Genomic DNA, 14856 nt, shown 5'->3' with positions numbered 1-14856 from the left:
TGATGTCCCCTCAGCCACCTCAGAACAGCAGTCAGCATTATGCTCTTGCACCATCTGACATGCTCTGAAGACTAGGACTGAGAAGGGAGGAGGCCAGGTCATCTCCCCCTCAGAGTGTCCCAGAGCACAGCATAGACTTTGAAATCCTGACCTTTATAAACACCCTGCAGCAGCGGCATGCAAACATTTGACAGCAAACTCACAGAAACCAGGGCCCAGAGGCCATTCCCCATATCTTAATTTGATAGAGGGGACTTGGGCAAGATGCCACTCAGGAATCAATAGTGGTGTCACCTTTCTCCATTCCTAGACAAATAGGTAGTCAGGTGAGAGCCTGGGTCAGGTGGCTGCCATTTGTGTTTCGTTCGTTTAGTTTGTTCATTAGAAGTGTAAGGCTGGCGGCCTTAAGAAACCAACTAGGTTTTACTTATGCAGTCTTGACTTGTTGACTGAGTTACTGGACAGGTGTTGCAGGCCAACTACATGTCAGTCACTGACCAAAGAAACTGTATGCCACTGAGGCCTCAGGGTAAGGGCAGTGGAAGAAATCACCACAGCCATTTAAAGATATCTTCCCTAAAGCTTGAAGGCAGCTCTGTGACATTATGCCATACATATGTTGCTGTGACAAGAGAGGTATGAAGACCCCTGAGGCAAGCTCGGTCAAAGGATCATCCACTGAGGGACATAAAGGAGATGGAGCAGCCATCCCTAAGAGTAGAGTGTTAGTTCCTTGGCCTTCCAGATGCTCCGCACTCTTTTGGGGGGGGGGTGGGAATGGGGAAGCAAAGGTTAGGCAGATAAGAGCTGTAACCTGGAATTCGCATTGCCAGTGAATGTCTTATTAGGAAGATTTGGGGACATCTCAGTTACAATCTATCAGGGAGCCAAGTGGCTACCCTACAGCCTTCAAAGTTAAAACTCTTTTGAACCCGAAACAACCAATATGACATCGACATGAGGACTGAGCGGCTTGTGCAGGGCACGACGAAGATCCAACTACGTCAGGCTCCCAGGGCGACAGCACTGAGGTGGATCTTTTGGAATTGTTTCTCGATGGCTGACCAAGTGGTTGCAAGGGGGGCATTGAGCTGAAGAAAGTGTAAAGGAAGAGTTTAACATCTCCCTGTCTGCTGAGCCCTTCTTCAGTGGGCAGGGTGCCATGGCACACGGTAACCAGTGGCCGTTGCTGTCAGATCTCATCTCAGTCCCCGTCCACCCTGTTTTCTTCATCTCTCCCTCCAGAGTGAAAGTAGCAGCAGTAGCAACATCTCCACCATGCTGGTGACACACGAGTACACGGCAGTGAAGGAGGATGAGATTAACGTCTATCAAGGAGAGGTCGTTCAAATTCTGGCCAGTAACCAGCAGAACATGTTTCTGGTGTTCCGAGCCGCCACTGACCAGTGCCCCGCAGCCGAGGGCTGGATCCCAGGCTTTGTCCTGGGCCATACCAGTGCAGTTATCATGGAGAACCCCGACGGGACTCTCAAGTGAGTGCCAGCAGTGAGGCAGCCAGAGCATGGGCCGCTGTGGGGATGGGAGTGCTTGAAGGTCCTGGAGGGAAGAAACCAAAGAAGAAAAATGTGTTGTTTATGCAGGTTTGCCTCTAAGTGAAATGTATGAACCCCCCCTCCATGTAGGTGGGCTGTCCTTCTCCTAACAGAGTCTCCTTAATACCTCTTTCATTAGGGTCACTAAATAATCCCTGAAGGTCTTAGTTAAGGAGCAGGACCTCTGAGGGACACAGGATCATCACTCACAGCCTACAGGGAAAGATCTATGTGATGGTTTTGCCATCAGCCCTTTAATACTCAAAGGCACGTTGACTCAAGCCTGAAACCAGCCTTGTTGCACTGAACATTATATTAAAGAAAACCGAGTCCATATTGGTCTTTTCTCTCCTGGAACCTCCCTGAAACATGAGAGACCAGCCATGGCTTTCCCAGAATAGAACAGCTTTGATGCTGGGAGAGGCCATGCTGCCTGGCTGCATGGGTACCTTCCTTAGGACTAGCGTCCTTCCCCTTATCCTGTCTCACTGAGAGGCAGAGCGAAGTGAGTGTGTTGTTCGGGACCCCTGAACTACAGGTCTCTATGTTATTCTTGGCTTTAGAAGAAGTGTAAGATATGGAAGTCCCGTGTTATGCTTTATTTCTTCAACACACATTTGTGAACCTTGTGTTAGATTCTTCAGGGAGACAGACCTACTGGGGTAAGCTGTGAGTAGGCAGGGGACTGGCTCACACAGTTGTGGAGACAGGCAAATCCAGACTGCTGGTCCCCACTCATGTTCCCTTCATAGACCTTCAACTGACTGGATAAGGAAGGGCAAATAGCTTCATCCATCCCGATGTTCTGGCCAACCAAAAGTTCCCTCAAAGAAACTCTGGGAACGGTTGACTGTCTCTGCACAGTGTGGCCCGGTCAAGTTGACACATGATTTAACTATTGCTTTTGTATTTAAATCTTTAAAATTTGCATAGTGATTGCTGGCTTTGTCCCCTGCTTCTTGAGTATCCCTGTGAAGTCAGTGGTTAAGGGGTCTCTGTTCCTAGAGGCCTTCAGTTCCTGTGTGAAGCCTTTCTCCAATGCTTCTCGGCGTCATCCGCTGACCATGGGGGAGAAGAGATATGAGCACTGTATCTTTTTCTCCCCTAGGAAGTCAACATCTTGGCACACAGCACTCCGTTTAAGGAAGAAGTCTGAGAAGAAAGAAAAAGACGGCAAAAGGGATGGCAAGCTGGAGAACGGGTACAGGAAGCCACGCGAAGGGCTCAGCCACAAGGTATCTGTGAAGGTGCGTGTGAGAAGCCAGGCCTGGTGCCACCTCTGAGAGGAGAGCAGAGATGGTGAGCCACTGTAGGCCCTAAGTTGGGGCTTGCTTGAGGACCCTCTCCCCTCTCCCTGGGGTACCATTACAATGGCTCTCCATGCAGCCACATAGCTTACACCTGCACGTATCACCTGGCCACGTGTGGCTTCAGAGAATGTGATGAAGTCAGATGGCCTTTAAGTAGCATGTTTGTGAGTAAGAAGATAAACTCAGTTAATTGATAGGACGAGGCCGTTCCAGTGTGTGTGACAGCAGTAGAAGGTGATTGGTCCCACTTGATTCCAGATAAGCCAAGCTCTCCCAACAGTAACTGTAGCCCTTCGATCAGAGTAGCCTCCCTGAGAACAACTGTTTTTATTAATGCCTGTTTGCCTTTTCCATTTCAGCTTCTCAACCCCAGCTACATTTATGACGGTGAGTCCTGTTGTCTTTTCTCTAGTTGGAGGGATCACAGACTTGCAGGGTAGCTGTCGGAGCACCAGGGCCCCATACCGGGGTACTTTGTGGTGCTCTGGTTTCCACTCGTGTGTAGAACCACACGAGAGAGGTAGAAAGATGCTGAGGATAACTGGCATTGACCAAACTCCCTTCCCTTGCAGTGCCCCCAGAATTTGTTATCCCATTGAGTGAGGTCACGTGTGAGACAGGGGAGACCATCATTTTCAGATGTCGTGTCTGTGGCCGCCCCAAGGCCTCAATCACCTGGAAGGGCCCCGAACACAACACTTTGAACAGTGATGATCGCTACAGCATCTCCTACAGGTGAGGGGCCACTCTGGAGCAGCTCGCTGGGCCAGGGCCATGGTTCGAGTTCCTCAGTAACTGGAAATGCACTGTTCACCGTCAGAATCATCTCTTCCCTTTGTCACCTTGGGCATGCAGTCTTGGAAGACCATTTCATAGGTGGGGAGGGAGATAGAGCTGGGGCCCGAAGGTGCTGAGCATTCCTGATGCCTAGTGTATCCTCACGTGTGCCACAGTGACGTTGGGGAGGCCACTCTGAAGATCACTGGTGTGACCACGGAAGACGACGGCATCTACACGTGCATTGCTGTGAACGACATGGGTTCAGCCTCATCTTCGGCCAGTCTGAGGGTTCTAGGTAAGCTGCCTAGGGACAGGCACCTCTCCTGGCTCTCCCCTGAAGTCCGGTGTGTCTGTCACACTTGGTGGGTCATGAAACTTAGAACAAAAGGCCACATGTGTGGATGTCCAAAAGAGGCTCAAATATCAGGCAGTGTCACACATGTTAATTTGGCAAGTTCAGGGGAATACTATAAGAGAGTGTGTATAAAAGACCTAAGGTCCTGCCATTGGGCATTTGAGTCACTGGTGACTGATCTGAGCTGGAATGCGGTGCTTTGGTGCCCTTAGTACTTACAAGCAGGTTCGTTTATCCAGTCTTCCAGCTGAGGTTAAGTTGGTTCATGAAGCATGGGAGTGAAAAGTGGGAAAAGAAGTGGTATCTTCTAGGCCTGTCTCAGACCCCAGTGCATGCAGCCCTTCAGTGAGGCGTGATCTGCCATGGCTCGGTGACTTCCCAAATACCTAGCTAGGCGAGTGTTCCTAGGGGCCTGTTTGTTGGTGGTCTTGGCACCCCTCATCCCAACAGGATGCTGTGTTCTTGGCAGTTAGCCTTTGAGCCCTGTGGACAGAATCCTTCCAAATCCTGCGGAATTCCTCTGGGGGCTTGCATTTGACATGAGTGGGTGTTCAGAGCAGTGGGCAATGCCCACTGAGGCCAGCCATACTACACCGGGCAGCTACAAGTGCCCACCTGTCCTTAGATGCTTCCAGCAGGGACAATAAAATTCCTAATGGTGAATTGGGTTCTATGTGTAGACAGTAAGCCAAATTTGTCTAAAAATTTTATCTCTCATATTGTGACTTTATTAAATCATAGAAAGGGCATATTATGGCTATGGGTGGGACCTAAAAGAGAACAAGATCGTGAAGTTAAAAGTAAAGAACCATTGATTTTTCTCATTTTAAAAAAGTCATATAAACAGTCGGGTGATGGTGGCTCGTGCCTTTAATCCCTGCACTTGGGAGGCAGAGGCAGGCGGATCTCTGTGAGTTCAAGGTCAGGCTGGTATACAGATGGAGTTCCAGGACAGCCTCCAAAGCAATACAGAGAAACCCTGTCTCGGGGTGGGGGAGGGTCGTATAAATTGTAGAGTTGGTCCTTAATAAGCCACTGCTGAAAGCTCAGAGTTACAGAGCTATAACTCTTTGGAGATCTGAGCAGGAAAATAACAGAAAAGAAAACAAATAGCTCTTCCTGTCACAAAATCTTCAAGGTCTTTAGAAAAATGCCATCTTGTTGGGCAGGCCACTAGATTTTCTTCCAGTTTCCAGACTGCACCCTGTGAGAAGCCACTTGGTGGTAACACGTCCAAAGGCTGGCACTCAGAGTCAGCAAGCCAGAAAGTGCTGGGGCAATACTCTGGAGAGCACAAAGCAAATGAGCAGTGTCTACACAGGACAGCTCACTGGTGGGGACTGACTAGCAGACATTAAAACCACACACCAAGGCCTGCAAACCAGGTGAATGAGGCCAAATTAAGCTAGAGTAAGACTGTCTCAAAAAAGAAAAAGGCAGGCAAGCACTCGGAAGTGATAGGGATGCACACGTGTCGAAAGAGATCACTGAATGGTGTGTGCTCCCGTGTCAGTGACAAGGATGAAGGCCTCACTTCCTCCGTGGGCCCTTGGGTGAGGATTTAAGGTTTTCTATTTTGGGTACTCTGGTGTCAGTGAGATGCAGAGCTACGAAGAAGGTTCTATACAGTCACACCAACACAAGAGCTCCAGCACTGGCCACCTTGGCTGAGGAACGCCTGGTGCTGGGAGGTGTTTGCTCGCCATGGGGGAGATGATGTCCACTCATTGGTGACCCAGGGCAGGCACATACGAAGGGACTACAGCCCACAAAGCCTAGAATGATTAATCATAATGGGTGTGGTTTAAGGAATGCATGCTTGCTGATGACTTGGTAAGCAAAGGGAGAGGAGGGGTGAGCCAGTTCCAGCTGAACTGGACTAGAGCAGAGAGTGGAGAAAGAAGAGCCGATGAGTAGTGTCCACAATGCTGGCCACTCCGTGTAAGGCCTGATGGACTGTCTGGTAGCTGTGTTACTAGGTTGAAAGTCACAGGCTTGTCAGTCATGTCTGTCACTGCCCACCTGTAGCCCCAGCCCTTGGGAAGCAGAGGCAGGAGGACTGCAGCAAGTTCAAGACCAGCCAGAGCTAATAGAGCAACCCTATCTCGAGGTAGGGGAAGGAAATTATATGCTTAACAACTCCTTTTTGTTATTGTGTTGTTTTCTTTGGAACTTCTCTCTCCAAACAGCTCTAAATTTTATTTAATAGCTCCTTGACTAGGGTTGGACTATGTGCCCACCTCTCCTCCATGCTGGATTTTTTTTTGGCTTGAGCTTGTTCAGGTCTTATACATGCTGTCACAGTCTCAGTGAGTTTGTAAGTGCATTCATCTTGTTGTGTCTTAGAAACACTACTTCCTCAGCTGGGCGTTGGTGGCACATGCTTTTAATCCCAGCACTCGGGAGGCAGAGGCAGGTGGATCTCTGTGAGTTCGAGGCCAGCTTGGTCTCCAGAGTGAGTGCCAGGATAGGCTCCAAAGCTACACAGAGAAAGACTACTTCCTCAAAGTTGTCTGCCATCTCTGGCTCTTAAAGTCTTTCCGCCCACTCTTCCACATAGATTCTTGAGCCCTGCTCAGGGAGGGATGTAATAAAGGCATCCCAAGTAGGACTGCATGCTCCCAAGTTCCCCTCTGCACATTGTCCACCTGTGAGTTTCTGTACTGACTGCCTTCTACTGCAAGAAGCTTATCTGATGAGCACTGAATGGCGCACTGATCTTTGGGGCTAGTGATGTCATTAGGACAGAAGAGATTAAACATCTTGTTTCCTTTGGGCTTATATAATATCATATTCACTGTTAACAAGTAACTTCCAAAAACATGAATGATAAAACCGTCTGTGTTTGCAACATATTTATACTTTACATACTCTAAAAGACTGTGAACAGGATGGAGAGATGGCTCAGAGGTTAAGAGTGCTGGACTGCTCTTCCAGAGGTCCTGAGTTCAAGTCCCAGCAACCACATGGTGGCTCACAACCATCTGTCGTAAGATCTGGTGCCCTCTTCTGGTGTGCAGGCAAATATGCAGACAGAACACTATATATGTAATAAAAATAAGTAAATAAATGTAAAAGACTATGAACATTGAGAAGACACAGTTCACCCTCACCTTCTGAAGGCTGGGAAAGCAAGCACAGTTTGCAGGCTGTGAGTCTGGGTGAACAGGAGGCACAGACTATAAATCGGCTCTGTCAGGCTGGAGAGATGTCCCAAGCAGGTAAATGCAACTTGCTATACAAGCATGATGATCTGACTCCAAAGGCCCAGAACCCCATAGCCAGGCATGGTTATGGGGACCCCTGTAACTCCAGCGCTGTGAAAGGCACAGACAAGAGGGTGGCTGGGGTTTGCCAACCTAGCTTCAGGCTCAGTGAGAGAATGTCTGTAGGTAATAGGCAGATAGTGATAGAGAGAGACACCAGTGTCCGCCCCCACAAGCAGCGCTACAAACTAGAAACAAGACTCAAGTACAGTTTTACATTCTTAAATAAAAGCAGATTGATTTCACTAACACTTATCTAATGTATCAACAGTAATTGATTCTAATGTGGAATCAACACCTATACATTGCTCATGAACTATTTCCAGTCTTCTGTCCATGTTAAATCCAGTGTCTCAGGCATGTGTCTTACTATGGCCTGAGAGTGCTACCTCTCAGGGACGCTAGGTGGCCACGTGTAGCGGCCATATTGGACAGTACAGGTTTGTGATTTCTGATCAAGAAGCTCTGCTTCGGTCCACTCAGGAGCTGAGCATGGTGACTCACACCTGTAATGCCAGCACTTGGACTACCAGTTTAAGGCTGCTGACAGAGAGCAATGCTGTTTTTAAAAGGAAAAACAAATACACTCAGGTGCAATGGTGTTCTTCTTGCAGGTCCAGGGAGTGATGGGATCATGGTGACCTGGAAGGACAACTTTGACGCCTTCTACAGTGAAGTGGCGGAGCTCGGCAGGTATGATGTGAAATCCAAAGCCCCTTCCGCAACAGTAAGATTGCTCATTATCCCAAGACTGATAAGCAGAGTGTTGCCATCAATAGAGGTGACTGTCTTGAGTGTGGTGTTAGTGACAGAAACAAAAGAGAGGAAAGGTTTCTTCTAGCTCGTGTTTTTAGAGGGCTTCAGTCTATCCTGACAGGAAAGATAGCATGCTGTGTCTTGGGGGGGGCGGGGGCGGGGACGGGACGTGGAGTGCATCAATGCAGAGCAGAAGCAGTAAGTAAGAAACAGCAACCAAGGTCATATGTAAATGTCAAAGGCCTACCCCTATAACTCCCTCCAGCAAGACGCACTCCTCATGGTTCCACAGCCTCCCCAGAATGGTACCCCTGTGGAAACAGTAGCACGTTAATGGGCTTTAGATGTTAAGCACTGGGAAGGGATCAAAGCAGACTTTAGGTAGGATTCACGGAATGAAGGCCTAATGCCATGGGCTCTCCATTGATGGGACAAGCTAGGTGCCGCCGTTGGAAGAGTCCAGAGAAGAGGCACATATTTGCTTGGTAAGGGCTGGAGAGATGGCTTGGCCGTTAAAGGCTAGGCTCACAACCAAAACCACTTGCTTGGTAAACTTCCTTCTGTCGGATTGCCAGTTGAGAAATGCTGACTGTGCACTCGTGGCACAGTTGTTCATGGAGATTTGAAGGGATTATGCCATGATCTGATGGAGTACCAGGCAATTCTTGACTGAACAAAGAAGTTCTAACGTAAGAGGCTGCTTCTCTCCAGCTGAGGCTGCCAAGGCCAGGGTGGCTCAGCAATGCTGTAGACAGATAGCCCTCTTCTAACTTCTGGCTTCTGTACTACACAGCGATCACCCACCTGTAGCCATTGTGTCCCCAGGCAGGAGAGGGTCAGAGATGACTGCTAATTCAAGCCTTTGGGTGAACTTTCCCTTGAAGTCTATCAACAGCCTTCTACATACTAGTGACCACTGGCCACGCTGGGTCATATGGCTCCTTGTGGTGTATATCCCATTTCCATTTTGCTCAGCACTAAGTCTTACCCCCATTTGGTCTTAATGGTAATGGTGGGCCAGTCCTCATAACACTCAGATTGACTGGGTAGGCATTTTTGTCCATCTCGCCCGGGCTCATACTGTTGGCACACCCACACCTCACTCAAGTCTGCATCTCTAAATGGATGTAGGACTCTTTCTACATAGACATTCACCCTTCGCTTCCTAACATGGTGGTAGAGACACTCCAGAACAGAAGTAGAGCTTTCCCAGGCTCGGAAACAAGCAACTGTACTCTGTCCATATTCCACTGTTTGGCAACTGTGGGCACTTACAGTAGCCTCTGAATGGTGACATTCTATGGGGATGGAGGTAGAAACTCAAGGCTCCCTTGAGCTACCACTGTCACCACATTCAGTGGTCAGGAAGCCCCAGGCATGCCCAGTCCCAGCATTAGAAATGGAGGCTGCCCTTAAGAGGAAGGAATGGCAGTCCAATAGGTGATTTGGCACCACGTCCCTTCCACACAGGGCCCAGCAAAGTAAGGTCTGTGCACAGGTAACAAGTCACCATCCCACAGAGGGGGTCCCATGTCCTTTCTCCTTAACCAATTTTACAGGGGCAGATTTGCTGTGGTTAAGAAATGTGATCAGAAGGGAACCAAACGAGCAGTGGCCACAAAGTTTGTGAACAAGAAGTTGATGAAGCGTGATCAGGTCACCCATGAGCTCAGCATCCTGCAGAACCTCCAGCACCCCCTCCTTGTGGGTCTTCTTGACACCTTCGAGACCCCCACCAGTTATGTCCTGGTTTTGGAAATGTGCGTACCCTGTCTCCCTTCCTCTCATTCTTACCTCAGCTCCCAGCACTTTTGTTGATCCTGCTTGTTCCCCGAGAAAATAGGCTCTGTGGTTTTAGAATTCCTAGAACTTCTACAAAGATAGATTTATTGTCAGAGACTACTGTGTTGGTGGAGCCTCCACTCATGGCACAATTATCTGAGTGCTGGCAATTGAACCTGGATCCTCTGCAAGAATAACCAGTGTTCTGAACTGCTGAACCAATTCTCCAGCCACCTCATCCTTGGTGTCTTTAAATGCACAGCCACTGGAGATCTGTGAATGAGCTAAAATGATGGTGTGTGTGTGTGTGTGTGTGTGTGTGTGTGTGTGTGTGTGTGTGTGTGTGTGTAAAACCAGTGTCTTAGCCCAGTGCTGTCCTGGAAGCCCCCATGCCTGGGAAGCCCTCTGGTAAACTTGATGACCGGCAGCTACTACTTACCTTCCACAGGGATTCTGAACAAGAAAAACCCCTCAGGTCTTTGCTAGAAACCAACACATTCAGCTATAGATTTACTATGGCTGGGGTGGGGATGCTGAAGGGAGTGTGTTTGTTTTGCAATGAAAAGCTGGACCCAGAGCCTCCCATGTTCCTGGAAAGGGCCAGACCACTGACTTATAACCCCTATCTCTCCTGCTCTTACTTCTTTTTATTGGAAAGTTGCATGGTATAACACTTAGCTAGTTTTCTATTGCCATGACAAAATACCATGACCAAGGGCTGTTACAAAAGAAAACATTGAGTTTGGGGGTTCACCATTCCATAGGGTAAGAGTCAATGACCATCACAGCTGGAAGCATGGCGGCAGGCAGCCATGGTGCTAAAGCAGTAGCTGAGAGCTCACATCTAATCCAGAAACACAAGGAGGAGACAGAGAGCTAACTAGAAATGGTGTGAGCTTTTGGAACCTCAAAGCCCACCCTCAGTGACACACCTCCAGCAAGTTCACATCTCCTAGTCCTTCCCAAATAGTTCCACCTACTGGAGACCAAGCATTCAAACATGTGAGCATATGGAGGCCATTCTCATACCTCCACTGCAGTGCAGCCTCGTCAGACTGTTAACAGAACTGATTTTCATGAGAGACTGCCATAATTTCCCACTAATGACTGACCACTCCTTGCTAGATGGGTGGTTGGTCTTCCTATGAACTTCTGCTTTGAAAACAGCGAGTTTTCAGGACAACCTCCATCCAGTAGAGACTGTTTATAAGCTGTGAAACCTTGGGAAAGTTTTATACCTTCCCTGCCTCTGTTTCCTCGTCTCTAAAATGGAGCAGTAAAGCACCCTTCTCGGGGTATGGAAGGTTGAGTGAATAGATACTACTAAACTTTTAGTTTAGAGCTTTGTATTATTAAACATTAGTTCAGATTAGGGTAACTTTTGACTAAGCATGCATATGTTGCCCTGGCATGTGGCTTTTATAACATGATCTCATCCTATCATCATGTGGCCTGTTTTATATGTAAGGAAGCCTAGGCTAAGGGAGGTGGGTGACCCCTCCTTTTTGCAGCAGTTATTTACATCCAGATGTCTGCTGTGTGTCGGCACTGCCCAACAGCTTGCTATAACAACACACAGTGAGGTTACATCCCTGACTACAGCTCTCCCACCAGCCATCCCCCAAGTGGGGGGGGACCAGAACCTCCTCCCTGTACCATGCCATCTAGTGGAGATCCAGCCCTGAGAATGTGGGTTGATTTCTCCCTAAAATGGTCTGTGAGTTGAAAGGTGACAAATGTCCTTCTTCCCCTGTAGGGCTGACCAGGGTCGCCTCCTGGACTGTGTGGTACGATGGGGAAGCCTCACCGAAGGGAAGGTCAGAGAGCACCTGGGGGAAGTTCTGGAAGCTGTCCGATACCTTCACAACTGCAGGATAGCACACCTGGACCTAAAGGTTGGCAGGCCCAGGGCTGGGCAAGGGAGGTCTGCCAAGGCCAGATGGGCCACATGGGCTTCGAGAGCAACACTAGAACTGATTCCTCATCTTTCCCTGAGATGTCTTTAGTACTGCCCACAGCTGGGAGGTCCTAGTAGTTAAACCTGTTGGGTCTGGAGACATTTAGGAAATTTCTGTCAGCGCTGACAAGTTGGCATGGGACCTACCCAGTCCAGGGTGCCTTGGGGAGAGATACTGTGTTCAGTAAGGCCATTTGGACCCTAAAGCTGAGAACTGCCCCTAGCTGAGCTGAGAGCGCTGTACCTCTCCAACCTGTTCTCTCACTGGCCAGGAGAGCTTCCTCGGGTGGCACTTGCCTGCCCGGCTTCCACCTCACCGTAGGATCTGTCTGTCTGTCAGTCTGACAGTGGTCAGACTGAGCATGAGCTAGGGATGTCTGCCAATGATGGTGTCTCCTCCTGTGTTGCAGCCTGAGAACATCTTGGTGGATCAGAGTCTGACCAAGCCAACCATTAAACTGACAGACTTTGGAGATGCTGTCCAGCTCAACACCACCTACTACATCCACCAGTTGCTGGGGAACCCGGAGTTTGCAGCCCCAGAAATCATTCTTGGGAACCCTGTCTCCCTGACCTCGGACACATGGAGTGTTGGAGTGCTCACCTATGTGCTGCTCAGCGGTGTGTCCCCCTTCCTTGATGACAGCGTGGAAGAGACCTGCCTGAACATTTGCCGGCTGGACTTCAGCTTCCCGGAGGACTACTTTAAAGGAGTTAGCCAGAAGGCCAAGGAGTTCGTGTGCTTCCTCCTGCAGGAGGACCCGGCCAAGCGTCCCTCGGCTGCACTGGCCCTGCAGGAGCAGTGGCTGCAGGCAGGTAACGGCAGCTGCAAAGGCACGGGCGTCCTTGACACGTCTAGACTGACCTCCTTCATTGAGCGGCGCAAACACCAGAATGATGTTCGACCTATTCGTAGCATTAAAAACTTCTTACAGAGCAGGCTTCTGCCTAGAGTTTGACCTATCTTGAAGTTCTTTCTCATTCTCTTTCACCTGCCAATCAGCTGTTAATTTGAATTTTGAAGAGGAAACCAAACCAAACTAAGTGACCGGCTGGCTGCCTGCTGTTCATCGTGTGAAATTGCATTCCAAGTGAGCTGTGCTCAGTAGCGCTTGGGCTCGGAGCTACAAGCTGCGCTGGGGTGGAGGACCTTCAGTTACACTCTGCAAGGGCAGAGATCGCATCGCTGTTTCACAGTATTTTATTCAGGTTTCTGCAAAAATAAAATAAAGAGATACTTTTTTTAAATGAACATGGATAGAATTTTGCAAATTTAACATTTTCAAGATTTATTCAAGGAAACACATGCCTATGTTCAAACCACTGGTGTTACACAAAACAAAGATACTGTGCATTTCTGGGAAAGACTCGCCAGGTGGCAGCCACTCCCATGGCCTCAGCCAGTGCTTGGTGCCCACCTGGCACAGAGCTTTCCCAGCTGCCTCGTCTGCGTACGTCTCGCCAGGCACCAGACTTGGCTTCTGAAATGTACGTTCAACCTCAGTCTTTTGCATAAAATAGAATGAATGGTTTTGCTCTGATGAATTGTAGGCCTTACATGTATATATGACTCTTCCTGCCTTCTATCTGGCATCCCCCCCCACCCACCGCCTGGGCCTTCCTGTGGGGGGCCAAGGGGGGCCTGCCCATCCAATGAAGACTTTGGGCTGGGTCCAGCCCCACTGACCCCCCCTCCCCAACCCCATCCCAAACCGTCAATCAAATTGTTGAACGGTATACAGTCAGATGAAAATACTGTAAATGCACTCATTGGGGGTTTTTTGATTTTATTTCATATCATGTGCAATGTTGTGGCTTTAACATTTTCTGCAACTATTTATGAAGACTTCTGTTGTACCTGTAATAAATATATAGAAAAAGCACATACTTCGCCAGTGAGCTTTATGGTTCTGTGTATGTTGGGGATGGGTTGTAGCCCTGTGCCATCAGTTCAAGGACACTTAACTCTCCGTGAAATTTGTCAGTTTTGAGGACTGTAAAAAAAGTGATTTCATACTCTGAAAATAAAACTGGATAATAGGGTAATGTTTTAAATTTTATTATGCTATTATTCAGAATGCCAAAGTATTATTTTTTCCCAAAATCAGTCTGAACATTTACTACTTTTTAGACTTTTTGACATTCAACTTTCTGTATAAAAATTGGCTGGATTTTCAGCTTTTGGTAAGAAAGCCAATTAAGTACTGGCCACCCTGAGGCTGGTACCCAGTGCCCGAGTCACTGTGGCAGAGCTGGCGCTGGCGTGGGAAGTCCTTCAACACAAGAAGTTGGGTTTCTGGCACGCTTGAAATTTTTCTGGATGTCTTTTTATCTTTATTGTGTGAAATACACTAAAAACACAGAGAGAGAGAGAGAGAGAGAGAGATCAGATTGCTTCCCAAGCCAGCCAGACATCTGGGTCTTGAGCCATAAACTGGCAAAATTAAGCTTTGCAGTTTCCAATGTATTTTATTTATTCTTTTGTTGGGTTTTTTTGTTTGTTTGTTTGTTTCCTGTAAAATTGTACAGAAACTTTTTAAGAGAAATTGGATTCAAAAACTGGATGTGTATCCGTAACCTCATAACTTTTATTTGTGTACTGTTTCTTTTATTATTTCAGTTAAATTTTTACATTATTTTTTGCATGTATATTTCTTTGTACAGAGACCTTACATGTTTACACGTTATGATGTGATGTAAATATTTTATTTTGCCATCAGTTATTTTAAAAAATTAAACATATTTGCCTGATTTTGGTGTTAGGCTTTTTATTTAAATTAATTACTGCTAAATTAGAGAGGTCCCTGAGAGAGACATGGGGGTCTCTTTTGGAGGGGTGGGGCAGATTGTCACAATGTAAGGATGAGCTGGTTCAGGCCTGCAGTGCTCAGCAGTCAGACACATACACACTGCTGGTGTGTGACCAGCATGTCGGCTGCCTTTTGGTAACAGAGCCTAGTGCTCCTCATTTTGCTGGTACCCCATTTTCCTTATGAAGGGAGTTTCATTCCAGCCTGTTCCCCTTTGCTGGCAGCATGTCCCTTTCTCTGTCACTGACATGACCTCTCTTGGTTCTTTTTGTGTTTCCTTCTGTGAT

General features: G+C 48.0%; 1 protein-coding gene across 5 annotated transcripts in view; it reads left to right on the top strand.

Annotated features, from left to right (window-relative positions):
• Trio (trio Rho guanine nucleotide exchange factor) overlaps positions 1-14510 on the top strand; it is a 285845-nt gene extending 271335 nt beyond the window's left edge. For 3 of the 5 annotated variants that reach the window (XM_027400058.1, XM_027400060.2, XM_027400061.2), the window contains exons 49-57: positions 1246-1493; positions 2662-2800; positions 3223-3250; positions 3436-3598; positions 3817-3938; positions 7879-7957; positions 9580-9780; positions 11559-11697; positions 12170-14510. In XM_027400058.1, the coding sequence (XP_027255859.1) occupies positions 1246-1493; positions 2662-2800; positions 3223-3250; positions 3436-3598; positions 3817-3938; positions 7879-7957; positions 9580-9780; positions 11559-11697; positions 12170-12718 (1668 nt within the window). In that variant the 3' untranslated portion in view covers positions 12719-14510. Of the gene's footprint in view, positions 1-1245; positions 1494-2661; positions 2801-3222; positions 3251-3435; positions 3599-3816; positions 3939-7878; positions 7958-9579; positions 9781-11558; positions 11698-12169 lie in introns of those variants that run through there. The other 2 variants (XM_027400059.1, XM_027400062.2) reach the window with 2 other exon arrangements.
• Positions 14511-14856: the final 346 nt, after the last annotated feature.

Source organism: Cricetulus griseus, chromosome 2 (genome assembly GCF_003668045.3).
Source record: "Cricetulus griseus strain 17A/GY chromosome 2, alternate assembly CriGri-PICRH-1.0, whole genome shotgun sequence".
In the NCBI taxonomy this organism is placed as follows: domain Eukaryota; kingdom Metazoa; phylum Chordata; class Mammalia; order Rodentia; family Cricetidae; genus Cricetulus; species Cricetulus griseus.
This window is presented reverse-complemented; position numbering and strand designations above follow the sequence as displayed.